General features: G+C 50.4%; 7 protein-coding genes and 1 non-coding gene across 13 annotated transcripts; 7 read left to right on the forward strand and 1 right to left on the reverse strand.

Annotated features, from left to right (window-relative positions):
• The first annotated feature begins 551 nt into the window (after positions 1 to 551).
• LOC9631877 (putative tRNA (cytidine(32)/guanosine(34)-2'-O)-methyltransferase) lies at positions 552 to 2289 on the forward strand. Of its 3 annotated transcripts, none has more exons than XM_024665395.1 (11): positions 552 to 599; positions 651 to 744; positions 797 to 846; positions 894 to 934; positions 1004 to 1112; positions 1187 to 1247; positions 1299 to 1351; positions 1406 to 1498; positions 1550 to 1613; positions 1670 to 1771; positions 2034 to 2289. In XM_024665395.1, the coding sequence occupies exons 1-11, from the start codon at positions 573 to 575 to the stop codon at positions 2231 to 2233; spliced, it is 894 nt and encodes a 297-aa protein (XP_024521163.1). In that variant the 5' UTR covers positions 552 to 572; the 3' UTR covers positions 2234 to 2289. The 3 variants fall into 3 exon arrangements, with proteins under 3 accessions (XP_024521163.1, XP_024521164.1, XP_024521165.1); XM_024665396.1 differs by having other exon boundaries at positions 1008 to 1116; XM_024665397.1 differs by having other exon boundaries at positions 1044 to 1116.
• LOC112342864 lies at positions 1816 to 1882 on the forward strand. The gene has a single exon (XR_002991095.1). It is a non-coding gene; the product is annotated as a small nucleolar RNA snoR60 (small nucleolar RNA).
• Positions 2290 to 2306: 17 nt separating the features above from the next.
• Positions 2307 to 4009, forward strand: LOC9631878 (protein MAEA homolog). Of its 2 annotated transcripts, XM_024665393.1 has the most exons (7): positions 2307 to 2598; positions 2650 to 2838; positions 2903 to 3025; positions 3078 to 3263; positions 3339 to 3472; positions 3533 to 3719; positions 3782 to 4009. In XM_024665393.1, the coding sequence occupies exons 1-7, from the start codon at positions 2323 to 2325 to the stop codon at positions 3881 to 3883; spliced, it is 1197 nt and encodes a 398-aa protein (XP_024521161.1). In that variant the 5' UTR covers positions 2307 to 2322; the 3' UTR covers positions 3884 to 4009. The 2 variants fall into 2 exon arrangements, with proteins under 2 accessions (XP_024521161.1, XP_024521160.1); XM_024665392.1 differs by having other exon boundaries at positions 3078 to 3472; positions 3782 to 3999.
• LOC9631879 (very-long-chain enoyl-CoA reductase) lies at positions 3988 to 5435 on the forward strand. Its single transcript, XM_002991505.2, has 5 exons — positions 3988 to 4097; positions 4196 to 4235; positions 4302 to 5056; positions 5118 to 5201; positions 5288 to 5435. Exons 1-4 carry the CDS (start codon positions 4029 to 4031, stop codon positions 5184 to 5186), a joined length of 933 nt encoding a protein of 310 aa, XP_002991551.1. The 5' UTR covers positions 3988 to 4028; the 3' UTR covers positions 5187 to 5201; positions 5288 to 5435.
• Positions 5436 to 6110: 675 nt separating this feature from the next.
• Positions 6111 to 8578, forward strand: LOC9631880. The gene is made up of 3 exons (XM_002991506.2): positions 6111 to 7210; positions 7295 to 7517; positions 7697 to 8578. Exons 1-3 carry the CDS (start codon positions 6800 to 6802, stop codon positions 8320 to 8322), a joined length of 1260 nt encoding a protein of 419 aa, XP_002991552.2. The 5' UTR covers positions 6111 to 6799; the 3' UTR covers positions 8323 to 8578.
• Positions 8579 to 9780: 1202 nt separating this feature from the next.
• On the forward strand, positions 9781 to 11970 carry LOC9631881 (pentatricopeptide repeat-containing protein At2g35030, mitochondrial). Its single transcript, XM_024665343.1, has one exon. The coding sequence runs from the start codon at positions 9781 to 9783 to the stop codon at positions 11968 to 11970; it is 2190 nt and encodes a 729-aa protein (XP_024521111.1).
• LOC9631882 lies at positions 11948 to 13176 on the forward strand. Of its 3 annotated transcripts, none has more exons than XM_024665399.1 (6): positions 11948 to 12080; positions 12164 to 12218; positions 12282 to 12367; positions 12425 to 12694; positions 12753 to 12869; positions 12920 to 13176. In XM_024665399.1, the coding sequence occupies exons 1-6, from the start codon at positions 12038 to 12040 to the stop codon at positions 13147 to 13149; spliced, it is 801 nt and encodes a 266-aa protein (XP_024521167.1). In that variant the 5' UTR covers positions 11948 to 12037; the 3' UTR covers positions 13150 to 13176. The 3 variants fall into 3 exon arrangements, with proteins under 3 accessions (XP_024521167.1, XP_002991554.2, XP_024521166.1); XM_002991508.2 differs by having other exon boundaries at positions 12164 to 12367; positions 12425 to 12503; positions 12556 to 12694; positions 12920 to 13162; XM_024665398.1 differs by having other exon boundaries at positions 12164 to 12367.
• Positions 13177 to 13312: 136 nt separating this feature from the next.
• Positions 13313 to 16027, reverse strand: LOC112342862 (pentatricopeptide repeat-containing protein At4g02750-like). Its single transcript, XM_024665388.1, has 4 exons — positions 15925 to 16027; positions 15700 to 15874; positions 14175 to 15650; positions 13313 to 14091 (listed from the first exon to the last, which is right to left on the reverse strand). Exons 2-4 carry the CDS (start codon positions 15738 to 15740, stop codon positions 14088 to 14090), a joined length of 1521 nt encoding a protein of 506 aa, XP_024521156.1. The 5' UTR covers positions 15741 to 15874; positions 15925 to 16027; the 3' UTR covers positions 13313 to 14087.
• Between the last annotated feature and the right edge of the window lie 66 nt (positions 16028 to 16093).

Raw genomic sequence — 16093 nt, forward strand, 5'->3', positions numbered from 1 at the left:
CTATAGCTATCAGACCTGCCCCGGTTACAACTGGTAGGATTGACTATGAAATTCTGCATTGTTGGATCTAATAGCTTAGAATTATACAGGTTTTGTAGCTGGTGGGCTTACGATGGAAAACCATTTGATTATGGAGGTGGACATGTTAATCCCAATGTTGCAGCTTGTCTACGATCTAAACGTGTCAGACTACGTTGGACTTGTGTGTGAGCTAGTTTCTGGCCAGAAAGTTGTGCCCAAAGAATATCGATCGTTCTGCCATGAAGGTTTGGAGATTGTTCAAGCAATCCAGCTCAACTATCCATCAATTGGGAGTCAATTTGACGGTCAAGCCGAGAGAATTGAAGTTTGACCACGTTGGTCAAGTAAAGACTTCTTGGATGCTGATCCTGTGAGAAAGAAGATAAGAAGTGAGGCTTTTGGGTCACTGACCTGGAAGGACAAAGTGCATGCCGTGCGGAGCAATCTTGTTCTCAAGACAATGTAAATGGGATTGGAAATGATTAAGCAAGATTAACTTTAATTCGTAAGCGTTTTTAACGTGGCGGCGGCTAGAACCCTAAAAGGCGGCGATGGGGAAATCTTCCAAGGACAAACGGGTGGGTCTCGCGGTCCTGTTCTTGCCCATAAGCATTTTTGCTGCCGCGCAGGACATCTACTATCGGAAGGCCAAGGAAGAAGGATGGCGCGCTCGCAGCGCCTTCAAGCTGCTCCAGATTGACGAAGAATTTGGAATCCTGCAAGGTGGGTTTTGTCTATTGGCAATTTTGGGGTCCTTATGGATTTGACAATGTAGGTGTGAAGCGCGTTGTTGATCTGTGCGCGGCTCCTGGAAGCTGGAGCCAGGTATGGAGTTTTGGATTTTCATGTACAACTGGTAGCGACATTCACAGGTTCTAAGCAGGCAGCTCTACGTTCCTTCAAAGAGTGATAAGTAAGAGCTTTGCCTTCCTTTTTCTCTCCTTTCTTTGTGAGGAAAAGATTTATCACTGTGTTCTTCTAGGCAGGATGATCGACCTCTTATTGTGGCTATTGATTTGCAGCCAATGGCCCCTATTGATGGTGTCGTTCAAATTCAAGGAGACATCACTAGTGCACGAACTGCCGAGTTGGTTGGTAGAATCTCAAGTATTATGTAATGTTTGAAGCTCTTTTTTTCTTTTTTTGTGGTTTTTTGTCCTCGTAGGTTATTCAGCATTTCCATGGTTGCAAAGCCGACTTAGTTGTCTGTGACGGTGCCCCGGATGGTGAGATCGTCCCAAAACAATTGCTTTTGGTCTAAAATGTTGAACTTACAGTGACGGGACTCCACGACATGGACGAGTTCGTCCAGGCGCAGCTTATCCTAGCGGTAACAGTTTTCTAGCTTGTAAAGCACAGTGGAGTGACCATGGTTTCGATGCAGGCGCTAACAATTGTAACACACGTTCTTCGGCCAGGCGCGAAGTTTGTCGCAAAGGTTTTCCGGGGGAAAGATATCAGCCTGTTGTACGCCCAGGTAAAAGCGTTTAAATGGTTTTACGCTTATCGTAAACATCGTTTGTGCCAGCTGAAAATGTTTTTCACGACTGTGACTTGTACGAAACCAAAGAGCAGCCGAAACTCGAGCATAGGTAAATCCTTGTCATGATTTTCTACTCCGATCCCTCACGATGCTATCGCTTTACAGAAGCTTTCGTTGTTTGCGAAGACTATCAACCTCCGGAAGGCTTCGAGCCACGGAACTTGTATGATATCTTGGAGCAAGCTAGCGGAGCATACCCGGAACTCGGTAAGATTCTTTTCCTTTTTTTCCACACTCCAAAGCAGGCTTGCAAGCAAATGATGAGTACTGGATTCCCCTTCATGACTTGAGTGATGAAACATTCCAGTTTCTGATGCCATGGTATTTTGCGCGTGATGAAATCACGGATTCCCCTTCATGATCTCTATGTGATGATCAATCCACTGTGCTTTTCTGATGCTTCCAGTTGCTTCGTCTCTACGACAGTGTTCTAGATAATTACGTTTCTCACGGCTTGTTCCTCGTGCAGACTGTTCCAGCGCTTGGCTCGAAGGACCAAACAAAATCATGGTACCATTCCTGGCGTGTGGAGATTTGAGTGGCTATGACGCCGATCAATCGTATCCTTTGCCCAGCGAGGATTATCAAAGCTTAGCTCCCGTGCAGCCTCCAATCGCGCCAGCGTACAAGACGGCGTTGGGCCTCGAGAAGAAACTCCAGATGGTTTGACAAAGTTAGAAAGTTTTGTATTATAGTTATGATAGAAGTTTGGGCGCTTGTTTTTAGGGCTCTTGTTTTTTAGGGTTCTTCTGTTGGGAATGAATGAGGAAGGCGCTCCAGCTGGTCCGGCCATCGATTCAGCGGCATCGACGTGCCATCGCTGCGTGGAAACGATCAAGCTCGAGCACCAGCTCGTCCGGGTGTCTTACGAAGTTCTCAAGAGGTCTGTACGGCAGGGCATTCGCGCAGTGGAGAAGGAGGTGAATGGCATCACTGGCGCTGTTGCCGAGGCCGGGAAGAAGGAGGTGTCGCGAGACGCCGCGATCAAGCAGCTGGATTCGTGCGTGAATCGCTTGAGTGGATTGAAGAGAAAGGTAGTGGCGGTTTGTTAGTCTCCTTTTCGAAGATACGTCTTCCTTTGGCAGCTCCAGGAAATGCACGATGCGGAAGAACAGAATCTCCAAAGATCTCGAGCGAGGTTGGATCACTTGAGTGACTTTTGCAAGGATCCAAAGTGGAAGAAAACAAAGCTTGACAGAATTCTCGTGGACTACCTCTTGCGTTCGTCTTACATTAACACCGCGACTAAACTCGTCGAGCATTCGTCCATTCAGGTATTGCTCTGGAAATGTTTTTTTTCTCTTCACTATGATCAAAGTAGTGATCCTTCGAATCCAGGATCTTGCAGACGTTGGCCTTTTTGCTGAAGCCCAGCAGATTATCGAGGGACTGAAGAGAAAGAGTTGCACGTATGCACTTAACTGGTGCTCGGAGAACAAGGGAAAGCTAAAGAAGACGCTGGTAATCTTTTTGCACGATCGATTCGTTCTAATTTTCTCGTCTGAATATCTAGAGTGTATTCGAATTTAAGCTGAGGATTCAGGAGTTCATAGAACTCGTTCGAGCGGAGAAGGCATTTGACGCTGTGTTATACGCTCGCAAGTTTCTCTCGCAGCTTGCTTCTGTTGATATGCAACACTTGCAAGAGGCCATGACAACTCTAGTACTGAAGCAAACAACAGAGTGTGTCTTTTACAAGGCGAGCTGTTTTATTTATTTATTTATTTTTCTGTTTTGCTTCCTCAAAACACCTTTTCGTGCTTTATATTGCCAGACTTTATTCGATGACAACCAATGGGAGAAACTAATTCAGCTCTTCAAAGACGAGTTCTGCAAGATGCACGGAATGACTTCTCCGTCCTTGCTACACATTTACATCCAGGCCGGTCTTTCAGCTCTCAAAACACCGTAAGCTCTAGTTTCTTGTCGCCTTGCCTGTCCTCATTTCCTTCTCCTATCGTTCTCTAGGCTGTGCTACGAAGAAACGTGTTTGAAGGACGATCCTTTCTCGCATGAAGCGATCAGGAAACTCGCGGAGCCACTCCCGTTCATGAAGCACGTACGCTCGAGGCTCATCTGTTACATCACGAAGGAGCTTATGGACGAGGACAATCCTCCAATGGTTTTACCGAATGGATACGTTTACAGCACAAAGGTTTTGTTTCTCGATCCAGATATCTCAATACTTTCTCATTCTTTTTTTTCTTATTCTTCCAGGCATTGCAAACCATGTCCGATCAAAACAATGGTCTCGTGACTTGCCCAAGAACAAACGAAGTTTTCGCTTTAGCCACCGCGACAAGAGCGTTCGTCTCTTAACAAGGCTAACAAGAAACAAAAAAGAAATGTACATTCAATCGGCGCATTCATTGCCAGTGTAAATCCACCGTCGATCAACACCCGCCCCACAGTGATAATCCAACGGCCTCTATTCCTTTAGGGTTCTTCATCCTCCTCTCTCGCCATGAAGGTGATTGTGGTGTCGCGCAGCGGGCGGGAGATCGTCAAGGGTGGCATTGAGCTCCCAAACGAGGTAAGAATCATCTCCGGACCAAGATCTACCGGAGAGGTGGAGGTTTTCCACTGTTTATGTCCGATTTTCTCGTCCCTCTCACGGCATTTCTTCCCCAGGCGTCAGTGGATGATCTCAAGCGGGCGATCTCCAAGCGCGGTGAGTATTTGACCACTCTCTCCCTCTCTCAGACACACTGATTTCCTTCAAACCTTCTTTTCCTAGTTCCAAAGTACTATGCCTCGAGGCAGCGCCTTACTTTACCTCTAAGGACCGGCCAATCTCGTCCCACGGTACTAGAACACGGCAAAAGCCTCAAGGAATACTTCGAAAGCAGCGATGGTGGAGAGGTGGTTTTCAAGGATCTGGGACCCCAAGTCTCGTATCGGACCTTGTTCTTCTTCGAGTACCTCGGCCCACTGGTGATATATCCGCTCTTTTACTTCTTTCCGGGCATATATTCGCTGCTTTTCTCGCTCCCGGCACGGACCGTGACGCACCCCGTGCAAAAGTATGCGATGTGGTACTGGACACTGCACTACTCCAAGCGAATCCTCGAGACTTTCTTCGTCCACCGGTTTAGCCACGCCACCTCTCCGCTGGGCAACGTTTACAGGAACTGTGCTTACTACTGGCTCTTCGGTGCCTTCATCGCTTACTTCGTCAATCATCCGCTCTACACGCCGGTCCCGGACAAGCAGATGTATCTCGGCTTCGGTATCGGGCTCGTCTTCCAGGCCGCGAACTTTGTCACGCATATCATCCTCCGGGGGCTTCGCCCGGCCGACGGCAAAGGTGGCTACGTTATCCCCTATGGCTTCGTGTTTAACTTCGTCACCTGCGGGAACTACACGACCGAGATCTACCAGTGGCTTGGCTTCAACATTGCGACGCAGACGGTGGCTGGCTATAGCTTTCTTTTCGCGGCGACGTTCATCATGACCAACTGGGCCCTTGCCAAGCACAGGCGGCTGAAGAAGGTTTTGCATCTTCTGGTAGTGTTGCTCATCTTTTCGTGACTTTTGCGCTTCTCTTTCGCAGCTGTTTGACGGAAAAGAAGGGCGAGCCAAGTACCCGAGGCGCTGGGTGATTTTACCCCCGTTCCTGTGAGCACCGCGGGGTCAGGTAGACGTTTTGGCTTCCGTTTTTTTCCTTCTCCCCTCTTTTGCTTTTCATGTTTCAAAGCGCATCTCAAAGTTTTTCTTTTCCAGCTTATCTCAACATCAGCCAAAGTGGCCATCGTTCTTTTGACAACAGAGATGCTCTGAGAGAGAGGAGGCTATTCTATTCATCCATCATAAGAGCTTGGGCTCTTCTCATGTAAGGTGTGGCTCTGTGAGTTTATCTTTATCTTTTATCTTTCGGTACTAACTTGAGAGGGAGACATCATCCATTGCATTACTGCTTATCATACCTTGTTCCTGCTTTCACTCATTCCGGAGCATCTACTAGAAACCTTTGTCAGTCTCCTTCGTGGTCCCCGGCGCGATTCAGAAAAAGATAAAGAGCGCCTAAACATGAAAGTGCATAAACACGAGCGTTCGTTTCCTTCGCTACAGAAGAAACCCCGTTTCAGTCGTCCATCATCCTGCTTTCCATTCTTTCGACATCATCAACTTGACAATATCATGGCCGCCCCTCCCCCCACTTTGCCTTTTCCTAATCCCCAAGCGCTGTGATCTTCCTCTGTGCTCAAACGCATTGAGCTTTCCTTGTTTTTTTTCCGTTTTTTTTTTCTTTTTCGTTTTTTTTTTTCGCTTGCTTGATTGCTTGCCCGGGTCCAAAGCGACTGTAGCCAACAACCGCGAAAACTTGTCCACAGCCTCCATCCATCTGTGGCCGAGCACGCGTTGTTTAGTGTCCAAGTGGGATGGAGTGTGTGTTTTTAATATGGACAGGAGTGGTACGCTCGCCAAAGAGGTCCCCACAGCACAAAGCACTTGGGGATCATCGCCAAAGCTTAGCACAGCGAAAGCGAGCGAGCGAGCGGCACAGCGCCAAGTTAAACAAGGCAAAAAATAATGCTGGGTGACGACATGGAGCAAAGACTTAGAAACTCCACACTCTTACGTACAGGCCGCGACAAAGAAGAGGCCCCCGCGCAAAATACCATTCGTCTGGAAGAAAATCAAAGGGCCAATGGTTTTCCAGGTATTATAGGCGAAGGGTGTTCCATACACGCGATCGATTCATCCATCCAAATCCCTTCTCTCTTTTCTCGGTTCGCTTGGAAGAAGGATAAAGGGCTTATTGACTTTGATGGCGTCCGTACGAGGGGGATATTCCGTGTCGCCCGCGTACGGAGGGGCTGGGCGGGCGGTAAAAGGTAAAAGCCTGTGGTGAAAGAGTTAATTTACCCGTCGGATTTTTTAATGCCTTGTCTTTGGGGTCTCGATTGAGGAGGGGGGCCGCGGCGAGCAGAAGGCGCTGGCTATGGCGGCTTGATTCTCTTCGACGGCGATCGGGCTCTCCTGCGACAGCGTCTTCATTCGCGCATCCGGTTTGCCGCGGCTTTGATCGTCCCTCTCTGGCAGGGTTGTTCTTCATTCTTGTGATTTCTTCTCCATTCTTGCGATTTCCTAGCGATTGCTCTTGCTTCTGATGCATTCTCCCTCCCGGCAGCCGAAATTTCCTCCGGTCGTGTCACTCCCAATTTCCTCCCCCTCTCCCTGTGCTGCTGGCTCTTGCTGCCCGTCACGATTCCGAGCCAAACCCCATCCAGGATGCCCGGCCTCCTCTTCCAGGGGCCGCGGAGGATCGAGATCGATCCTCCTACGCTCTCTGATCTGCTCCATTCGCGCTCCATCGACAAGGATTTGAGCCTAGAGCCTCCGCTTTCCCCTCTCACCCCCGGGGGCAAGCACAAGGCGTGTCGGCCGTCTCTCTCGCAGGCTTCTTGGATCCACAGCTTCAAGGAGCTCGAGAATGGCGATCAATCCAAGACCAATATTTCGTCGTCGCGCTCGTCCGGGGGAGCCGGGGGCCAATGCGTTGCCGCCAGCAACGGCGAAGGCGATCACGACCTCGCGGCGATGGTTCACGAGTTCATCGAGGACGGTAGCCGCGACCGCGACGAGGGCGACGGCGATGGCGCCGATGGCGCGCCACCGGGAAGCCTGTGCGACAGCTTGAAGGTTTGTGTTCTCTCGTTTGCCGATAGATGCCCTCTTCTCTCGCGATTTTCCTCTCCTCACGCTTCCATCAATCCCGCAATGCAGGTGTTGGGATCGAGCAAGTCGGGCGTGGAGGTCGAATTGGTGGCCAAGGTCTCGGCCGTGCTGCTGGCGATGTCCGAGGAGGGCATGGTTTGCTACGGCGATCCAGGCAGCGATTGCAAAGGCGCTTGCGTTCGTCAGCTGGTGGCCAAGCACCTCAAGTCGCAAGGCTACGACGCAGCCATTTGCAAATTGCGGTGGCCGATTTCGGGCAACGTGCCAGGAGGTAAGGCAGATCCACCCAGAGATGTTTGCCTTTCCCTCAGCACTTCCACTGTTCTTGCCATCATCATGGATCTTCACTGCCATCCTAGACAGATTGATCATAGGCACCGTGTCTCTTCGAAGAACTTTTCTTATTTCTTCGTGGTGGGGGGCCTCTGATCGTTGGGTGGTTTTGTCCAGGTGACTACGAATACGTTGACGTTGTATTCGACAGCGGGGGCCAGGCCGAAGATCGCCGCCTGATCCTCGACCTGGATTTCCAGTCCCAGTTTGAGATCGCCCGGCCGACCCCGAGCTACCGCGCAGCGCTCAAGCTCCTCCCGGTGGTGTTCGTGGGCAGCGTCAAGAAGCTCCACCGGGTGCTGGAGATCATGTCCGAGGCAGCCAAGCAATCGCTGACGCAGAACTCGATGCATCTGCCGCCGTGGCGGACGATCGAGTACATGTTCGCGAAGTGGCTGTCGTCGCCGCACGAGAGGATCCGCGGCAGCAGCAAGGTGGTTCCGCTCGCCACCCCGGGTCCGAGCTTCAAGCCCGCGGCGGCGCCGAGCGCAGCCCCTCGCCAGGCATGGAGGTTTTGTTGTACAGAGAATAGCAGCAGCAAAGGTAGCAGCAAAGGTGGGTGCTGTGATCAACTTAGGCGGATCAAGGAGGGCCTCCGAGCAGCAGCAGCAGCAGCAGCGGCAGTGGAAGTCGACGAGGCTCTTCCACCGCGTCGAAGATCATCCAACCATCGAGATCGTGAGGTTCGTGTACATGGTTACCGGCGTAGCGCTAGCACAGCACCGGGGTTTCACAATTGGTAGCAAGGAGCGAAGAAGGGGGGAATTGGAGCTCAACTTAACACCCCCCGATCAGAGATTGTTCCGTCCCGGCCCAAGAACAAAGAGGAGAAGATCTCATCTCCCTCCCGGAAGTTTAGCGTTCCTCGTTTTTCATCCATACTTTTAGCCTATAGCTATAGGGAGACTGCAAACGGAGGCTCTGGTTACCTTACGTAGCTAGCTACCAGTTTTGTTTTACGCTCATACCAGATCAACAAATTTGTGGTTTGTTTGGTAAGCGTTAGCGTTTAGAGATCATGTTGCCTCTAATGGGCATCTTGTTTTCTTCTTATTTTCACTGCGTCGGTTGTTTGGTCGGTTCTTTGCAGAGTCAGTCGTTTTCTAGGTGCCGCTTGGTGGCATTTGGATGGAGCGAGCGAACAAATCCCAACCCCCCATCCCGTTTCTCGTGAATCCAATTCATCGCAAGCAATCTTGTTTGTTTCGGGTCGTGACCACCCAGATCCTCGCCCCACTGCTGCTTGATCTTGTCCTCTCGTTCCGTGAGCGTGTTTTACGTTTCTGGATTCCAGGCCTCTCTCGGGGTCGCGGTCGCCGATTGCGAGAGAGAGAGAGAAGCAGAGCGAGATGGTCGTCATTGTATCTGATTTTCTGCGATGCCAATCCTAGAGCTAGAGTAAAGATATGCTCTTTTTTTTCCTTCTCGCCTCTAGGATGCATAGATTTTTCCTGATTGAATCTTTTTTTTAAATTTTTTCTGGAATTTGAGATAAAGAGATAAACAGAATAATAATATTAAATAGAAATAATAAAATTGCATTGTTTTATTTTCAATCTCTTCTTTCTCTTGCGATCGTGACAGTAAAGTCCTGGGCAGTCCTTTCAGCAGCAGCTGAATTGAATTGAGACCTGGTACGATTTGGAAGATGCTCCTGTGGTTGGCCAGACCAGCCTTTTTTTTCTTAGGGCAAGCCACGGGCACGCGAATTTTACCGGCAGTCTGCTCCAAAGTTACATTGGTTGGTTGGTTCAGATATCGCAGTCCAAATGCTGCAACGCTTTTTTCGAATGCAATAATCATACTGTATAGCATACTGATTCCATATGTGAAAATACATTTTCTTTGTTTTTCTTCTCTTTTTCTTTTTCAGTTCATATGTCACCTAGCCAGCCGACGCTTGTCAAACAAAAACAGGGATACATATTATGTAATGCCCCGCGTTAATAAACGCGGGTGACGAATCTCTTTGGCGGGATCGACACAGCAAAGACAAGCTAATTTTTTTACTTAGGGTCTACCGTTTAGCATTGTCGAGTAAGTAATCGACACTCTTAACCATACGCGCGTATGCTAAGAATGTCGCTGCGCATGGAGATGACAATCCATAGTTTACAAATTGACGCCACGCACAAGCAAACAAGTCCCACGTGTACATCAGATTCCCAAGCAAGTCAATGCATTTGCCCGCTTGAGAGCATATGCTGAAACAGTCGAGTATATTCTGTGCTCGAAGCCCTGGGATTGGGGAATTGGCTTGCCACCTCTATGAGTGCATCAGGTCCAGGGATCTGCTCCAGGGGCGGCGTCTCCATGCCCAGATCTTGCGAGAGAACCTCGGTGGCAGCAAATACCTCGCCAAGATCATCCTCCAGCTTTATGCCAAATGCGGGGATCTGGAAGCGGCGTCGGCGGTCTTTGCTTCTATGGCTGACAGGGACTTCGTTTCATGCAGTATTTTGCTCCTCGGGTTTGCACAGATTGGATCCACTGCAGAGGCAAAGGCCGTTTTCGATTCGATGCCCACGCTCAATGTCGTGGTCTGCAACACCATGGTTGGAGCGTATACGCAAGCAGGGCATATCGAAGAAGCGCATATCATCTTCCAGAGGATGCCTATGGTAGATGTTGTGACGTTCAACTCGATTCTGGCAGGAGTCGTCAAGGGCGGAACGCTTGATGAGGCATTGACATTCTTTTCTCGGAGCCCAGAACACGACGTAGTTTCTTGGAACTCTATCTTACATGCATATGCCCAATCAGGGCATCTGGAGGAAGCAACGGCAATTTTCTGTTTGATGCCGGAATGGAGCTGCGTCTCCTGGAACGCGCTCTTGGCAGCAGTGTGCGACTTTGGTAGCATAGATCACGCAAGGGAAGTGTTCTCTCAGATGCCGCAGCGCAACTCTGTTGCATGGAACACCATGATTGCTGCAGTGGGGCAGAAAGGAGAGGATTTGGGCCAAGCAAAGCATCTTTTTGACACGATGCCGGGTGATCGATCACTGGTGACTTGGGCAGGATTGATCGGGGCATTCTGCTCGAACTCTGGCCCGGATGATGCAAAGACCGCGCTTCAGCTGGCACCTTGTTGGAGCTCCAGCGTAGTAAGTTTAATAGCAGTAGCGTGCGTGCAGGATGGACGCCTTCACGAAGCAAGAAGATGGTTTGAGATACTGCCGGAGAGAGACACATTAGCTTGGGTATCCATGGCCGCAGGATATGCCCGTAATGGGTACCTTGCTGAGCTTGAATCTACAGTCAGCAAAATGCCACAGTGGCATCCGTCAACTTGGCACTCTCTCTTGCAAGGCTACGTTAACTGTGGCAATTCAGAGGAGGCAGAAGTAGTGTTCTTGAAAATGAAGAGAAGGAGTGTTGCCGCCTGGACGTCTATGGTATCATCGTATGCCCAAAAAGGGCATATAGATCCTGGGAAGCTGCTTTTTGACAAAGCGCCAATGCACGACAGGGTAATGTGGAATACGATGTTGAATGGTTTTCTCCAGTACAATGACTTGGAAGCGTTCAAAGAGGTGTTTTACGGGCAGGCCTTGACCAGAGACATCACGTCGTGGACTGCACTGTTGCAAGCGTATTCCCAGGCCGGTCAAGTCCAGGAATCCCAAACCGCGTTTGAAAGGATGCCACAGCAAGATGCCTTCTCAGCGGCCACAATGCTGGCGGGATATGCTCAAAACAAGCACATTGACGAGGCCAAGGCACTTTTTGACCGGCTACCTCACCGGAGTGACGTCTGCTGGACAGTCATGATAGCTGCGTTAGCATTGACCAAGAAGAAAATTAATGAGGCCCTGTTGGTCTTCCAGAAGATGCCCATGAGAGATTCTATGCCGTGGAACGCCATGGTGACTGCATATGCCCAAACCGGGCATTTTCTGCGTGCAAAGGAAACTTTTGACGGCATTCCTCATAAGTGTCTGGTCTCTTGGGCGGCGATGCTGGGTGGATATGCCCAAAGCGGTCGTGCTGAAGAGGGCATCACCTTGTGGCGTCGACTGGGGCAAGAAGGAATTGCGCCCAACGAAATCGCCTTCACAAGCGCATTGGCGCTGTGTGGCGGCGCGGGGATGATTGAGGAGGCGGCACGGGTATTCCAATCCATGGCGGCGGATCATGGCGTGAGACCATCGAGGGAGCACTACAGCGCGATGGTAGACGCTCTTGCGAGGGCTGGGCATTTGGAGGAGGCCGAGGAGCTCCTGGCTTCAATGCCATTTCCAGTGAATCCAGTGACCACTACTTCGATTCTAAGCGCTTGTAACTGGCACAGGGATTGGACAAGGGGGGAGCGAGCGGCTCGTGGGCTGCTAGAGATCGACTCTAGCCACAGCGGCCATTACATTTCCCTGGCGAGACTAGTACTTTGACCGGTCTAGACCAATTAGTCAACGAATAGTGGAAGATCCGTATCTCCAGCGGTTGAATATTCGTTTCATGGAGTCGGATCTTTGGATATGCTGCTGCGAGCTCCACTTTGGTACGTTTGCATTTTTTTTTTTCTCGGTATCATAGAGGAGTGATCGTTTTCACTCCTCTCTTCTCTGAGAATGGTGTTTGAAGGGCTCCGTGGTGTTCGCCTCGAGCACTCTGTTGCTTCAAGCGAGGACGAGGAATGGTATGTGAATGGATCGAAACATCTAAACCTTTCCCTGGTTTATGGAAATGGGTGTAACAACAGGACGATGGAGCGCCTGAAATCGCGAGCACAGCCTGTGAGGCGCCTGTGGCTTTGCTGGTTACGTCCTCTTTCGAAACATAAGCACGGTCAGTTTTGAGAAATACTCTTCGTGATCGAGAACTTGGATTTCTCCACTAACGCAGATGATCACTGCTTTCTCGAGACGATTGCTAACGTCGTGACTTCGTTGCCCTTCATCTTTGTTGGATTGCAAGCGCCAAGGTTAGCTATGAATTCCATCCATTGTATTGAGAGCATGCCACTTTGCTCGCAGAAAGAAGACTGTGAGCAAGTTCTATGCCGATTCCTTGATCGGTGTTGGAGCTGCCTCGAGCTTGTACCACGCATCGAGAGGAAAAGCTCGACAACTTCTAAGGCGCGGAGACTACACCATGATCGCAACCTCAGCTCTGGTAAACTTTCGACTTTCCTCAATCTTTGCTCATGGGAAGGTTTTTTTGGATCTTTCAGTGTCTATCAAGAGCTCTTCTACAATCCGAGAACTGGAAAGGATTTTTCGCCTGCTCTGCAGCTCTCGTCCCGTTTCAACCATTCCTCGTGACCATTCTTCACACTGGACTTACCGAGGTGCGAAGTTTTCTAGCTCGACATCGATCGATTCTGATTTTTTCGACTAGGCCACTTTCGCAAGGCGCGTGCAAACACAGCCTCTTCTCAAGCCAGCTCACAATCTCCACACCATTTCCTCGCTCGCCGGAGCCACATTGTTCCTCGCAGATGGTCTCTATCCACAGACTCCATATCTCCACGCCGCGTGGCATCTGGTCGCCGCCGTGAGCGTTCTAACTTACAACAAGCTACTAGAATGAAAATGAAATCCTGTAAAACCCGCATTCTTTCGTTTTGAAGAAAATTTGAAGCATATTCCCTCCCATTCCCGCTCAGAAAGAAGAGCCATAAGCGGCTGACCATTAGAAATAGAGCCTCGAGAGATAAAATGGAGATAGTAGGAACATACTGCAAGTAATATGCTTGATCAAACTTGTTTGGAAACTCCGGTTCCCGATATGAGATTCCAAAGTAGTTTCAGTGTTATATTTTGAGGATGGTGAGTGAAGAACATTTGGAAGAGCAGTGGCTGCAGCAGCAAGATTACAAAGATGAAGAAAAACAAGAGGGCGATCAGCCATCAAATCTACTACCAGTGCCAGCAGTGGAGTTCCAGACCAAAGATTTGCTCAAATGGATGGAAATGGTGCCAGCCTTCTCGCTTCCAAGCAGCAAATACTTGACGAGCGAAGCAGAGCTGGATTGCTCGAGGTGGCTGAGCCTGGGAGTCGGAGAAGAAGCCCCGCCACCACCGCCTCCAAAAGCAACCCGCAAAAGGTCTCGCTCGCCAGCGGATCCCCACGACTTTGATAATCTTCCAAAGCGGGGGTGTCTCGGCTCCTCCAGCATCGATCAGCGGCCGGATCCAAGGAGCACCAGGGAGCACCTCTTCACCAAAGTTCTCACAAGGAGCGACACCAGCAAGCTCAACCGGCTGCTCGTCTCCAAGAAGGACGCCGAGCGCTGCTTCCCGCTTGTCATGGCCGGGAATGGAGAGCCCTCCGCCTCCCCTTCCGCGGCAAGGACGAGAGGAAGTAGCAGCGGAGAGGATGGCAACCGGTTTGTAATACTTGCGTTCGAGGACGAGAGTGGAAGAACTTGGAAGTTTAAGTACACGCACTGGTGTAGCAGCCAAGGCAATGTCTTCACCACCGGATGGATCAGCTACGTCAATCATAATGGGCTGCGTCACGGGGACGAGGTCTCGTTCTTCCGCGATTCGTACACTAACAAATACTACCTGACATTCCGGAAAAAGAACCAAAAGGCATAGCTCCAGTTAGAAAACTTTGTATCAAGCGAACAATTTACACAAAACGTTACCTTGCCTTTGGTACCGTCGCGGCATTTGCTAGTAGCACGTATGTCTCAGCTCCACCACCTTTTCCGGTTTCAAGAATGCTTCTAGCAGCTGCGAGCATGCGTGGAGAGGTGCTCCTGGATGCCGTGAGAAAGCATCTCCATTCCAAAGTCCCATGCGAAAAAGGCATGTTGGCGACGAGATCTTGGGCCTTTTCGATATGCCCGGCTCGGCTCAGGAGGTCGACCATGCAGAGGTAGTGTTGCTTCGTCGGTTGGATCCCAAAGTCGAGCGTCATGGAGATGAAGTAGCGCCGGCCTTCGTCAACTTTGCCCAAGTGCGTCACGGCGATGAGGATGGAGACGAAGCTCTCTGCGTCGGGAGCATGAGCGAGGCTGATCTCGCCGGCGAGCTGCAAAACGCTGCTGGCGTTGGAAGCGGCGAGCATGGAGTTCCACGACGATGGGGTCGTTTCCGGAAGAGCGTCAAAGAACCTCTTGGCTGACTTGACATCGCCGTTGCGAATGTAGGCCGTCAGCATTCCGTTCCGGGAGATCACGTCCCGGCCTGGCATGCTGTAGAAGAAATCTCTCGCACGCCCGAGATGCCCGTTCCGAGCATATGCCACGAGCATCGACGTCCATGAGAGCAAGTCCTTCTCGGGCATACACGCGAAAAATCCCACTGCGTCGTCAAACTTGCCACAGTTGCAGTAGACGGCCAGCATTGCATTGGAGGACGGGAGATTCCACAGCGGCATCCTGTCAAAGTGTGCTTTCGACTCCTCGAGACGACCTTCACGGACATAAGCTGAAAGAACAGTTGTCCAGGAGATTATATCCTGCTCGGGCATCGTAGTGAAGACTTCTAGTGTCTCCGACAAACCACTGCTGCTGCTGTCTTCCAGGCTCGAGGCTAGCATAGTGTTGAATGAGACTAAATCCCACTCCGGCATTGAAGAGAATACCTGCTTCGCCTCTTTCAAAAGCCCATTCCGGACGTAAGCCGATAGCAGTGAATTCCAGGAGACTATATCTCGCTCTTCCATCTCATGAATTACTTCCCAGCACCTGGAAAAGTCCTGAATCTCGGAGAAAACTCCCAGCATGCACGTTGACGAAACCATACTGAGCTCTGGCATCGTTGAAAAGAGTTCCCTGGCCTCTCGGAGATACCCGTTTGTGGCATAAGCCGCTAGCAGCGCGTTCCAAGCAACCACGGTGACGAACGGCATCTGGTCGAAGATGGCTTTGGCGTGCTCGACGAACCCGTTCTGGGAGTAGACTGTCAGCATGACGATCCAAGAAAAGAGATTCTTCGTTCTGATTGCGTCGAAGACCTGTCGGGCGTGTCCCACGCTTCCAAGCTTGCCATACATGTGAACCAGTTTGTTATGGATGAAGACGTCTTCTTTGTCCACAAGGGCGCGCTGGATTTGCTCGTGAATGTCGGCGGCCACGGCCAAGTTCCCACATTTATCTATCAGCTCCACGTAAAATCTGCGCTGCATGTCCTTAGCTAAAAATAAAAGTTCAAACTTAGGCTTACCTCCAAGTTTCTGCTCGATGGCTTCCGTCTCGGATGTTCATGTTTTGGTAGTCCCATTCCCGGCACAGGGCCACATTAATCCGATGCTGCACCTCAGCGACCGTCTTGCTTCCATGGGAGTCCTCGTTACTTTCGTCAACACGAGAAGCAACCACGATAAGATCCTGAAGTCCAACTGCGAAGCTGATAGCTTGAGATTTGTAAGTGTCCCAGATGACTGCCTACCTCAAGCCAAGTTGCTGAGCCACCTGGAGCTGTTTCTTGACACTGCCGCAACGTCGATGAGAGACGAAGTTGAGAAGATAGTTGAGCAGCTTATGGGAGATCTGTCAGCTCCGACTATCACTTGCATTATATCGGATGCCTTTTTCTACTGGACGCGAGATGTTGCTCA

The sequence above is a fragment of the Selaginella moellendorffii genome, unplaced genomic scaffold, assembly GCF_000143415.4.
Source record: "Selaginella moellendorffii unplaced genomic scaffold, v1.0 SELMOscaffold_121, whole genome shotgun sequence".
NCBI lineage: Eukaryota > Viridiplantae > Streptophyta > Lycopodiopsida > Selaginellales > Selaginellaceae > Selaginella > Selaginella moellendorffii.

What these genes read in the sequence shown, in the direction of transcription:
- LOC9631877 (XM_024665395.1), top strand. Translation starts at nt 573, where the DNA reads ATGGGGAAATCTTCCAAGGACAAACGG. An exon ending in GTTCCTTCAAAGAGTGATAA is followed by an intron (nt 935 to 1,003) that starts GTAAGAGCTTTG and finishes GTGTTCTTCTAG; the next exon opens with GCAGGATGATCGACCTCTTA. An exon ending in CTGTGACGGTGCCCCGGATG is followed by an intron (nt 1,248 to 1,298) that starts GTGAGATCGTCC and finishes TTGAACTTACAG; the next exon opens with TGACGGGACTCCACGACATG.
- LOC9631878 (XM_024665392.1), top strand. Translation starts at nt 2,323, where the DNA reads ATGAATGAGGAAGGCGCTCCAGCTGGTCCGGCCATCGATTCAGCGGCA. An exon ending in TGAGTGGATTGAAGAGAAAG is followed by an intron (nt 2,599 to 2,649) that starts GTAGTGGCGGTT and finishes TTCCTTTGGCAG; the next exon opens with CTCCAGGAAATGCACGATGC. An exon ending in TCGAGCATTCGTCCATTCAG is followed by an intron (nt 2,839 to 2,902) that starts GTATTGCTCTGG and finishes CTTCGAATCCAG; the next exon opens with GATCTTGCAGACGTTGGCCT.
- LOC9631879 (XM_002991505.2), top strand. Translation starts at nt 4,029, where the DNA reads ATGAAGGTGATTGTGGTGTCGCGCAGCGGGCGGGAGATCGTCAAGGGT. An exon ending in GCGGGCGATCTCCAAGCGCG is followed by an intron (nt 4,236 to 4,301) that starts GTGAGTATTTGA and finishes TTCTTTTCCTAG; the next exon opens with TTCCAAAGTACTATGCCTCG. An exon ending in AGCACAGGCGGCTGAAGAAG is followed by an intron (nt 5,057 to 5,117) that starts GTTTTGCATCTT and finishes TCTCTTTCGCAG; the next exon opens with CTGTTTGACGGAAAAGAAGG.
- LOC9631880 (XM_002991506.2), top strand. Translation starts at nt 6,800, where the DNA reads ATGCCCGGCCTCCTCTTCCAGGGGCCGCGGAGGATCGAGATCGATCCT. An exon ending in GCCTGTGCGACAGCTTGAAG is followed by an intron (nt 7,211 to 7,294) that starts GTTTGTGTTCTC and finishes CCCGCAATGCAG; the next exon opens with GTGTTGGGATCGAGCAAGTC. An exon ending in TTCGGGCAACGTGCCAGGAG is followed by an intron (nt 7,518 to 7,696) that starts GTAAGGCAGATC and finishes GGTTTTGTCCAG; the next exon opens with GTGACTACGAATACGTTGAC.
- LOC9631881 (XM_024665343.1), top strand. Translation starts at nt 9,781, where the DNA reads ATGCTGAAACAGTCGAGTATATTCTGTGCTCGAAGCCCTGGGATTGGG.
- LOC9631882 (XM_024665398.1), top strand. Translation starts at nt 12,038, where the DNA reads ATGGAGTCGGATCTTTGGATATGCTGCTGCGAGCTCCACTTTG. An exon ending in TCTTTCGAAACATAAGCACG is followed by an intron (nt 12,368 to 12,424) that starts GTCAGTTTTGAG and finishes CCACTAACGCAG; the next exon opens with ATGATCACTGCTTTCTCGAG. An exon ending in TGATCGCAACCTCAGCTCTG is followed by an intron (nt 12,695 to 12,752) that starts GTAAACTTTCGA and finishes TGGATCTTTCAG; the next exon opens with TGTCTATCAAGAGCTCTTCT.
- LOC112342862 (XM_024665388.1), bottom strand. Translation starts at nt 15,740, where the DNA reads ATGAACATCCGAGACGGAAGCCATCGAGCAGAAACTTGGAG. An exon ending in CATCGAGCAGAAACTTGGAG is followed by an intron (nt 15,651 to 15,699) that starts GTAAGCCTAAGT and finishes CATGCAGCGCAG; the next exon opens with ATTTTACGTGGAGCTGATAG.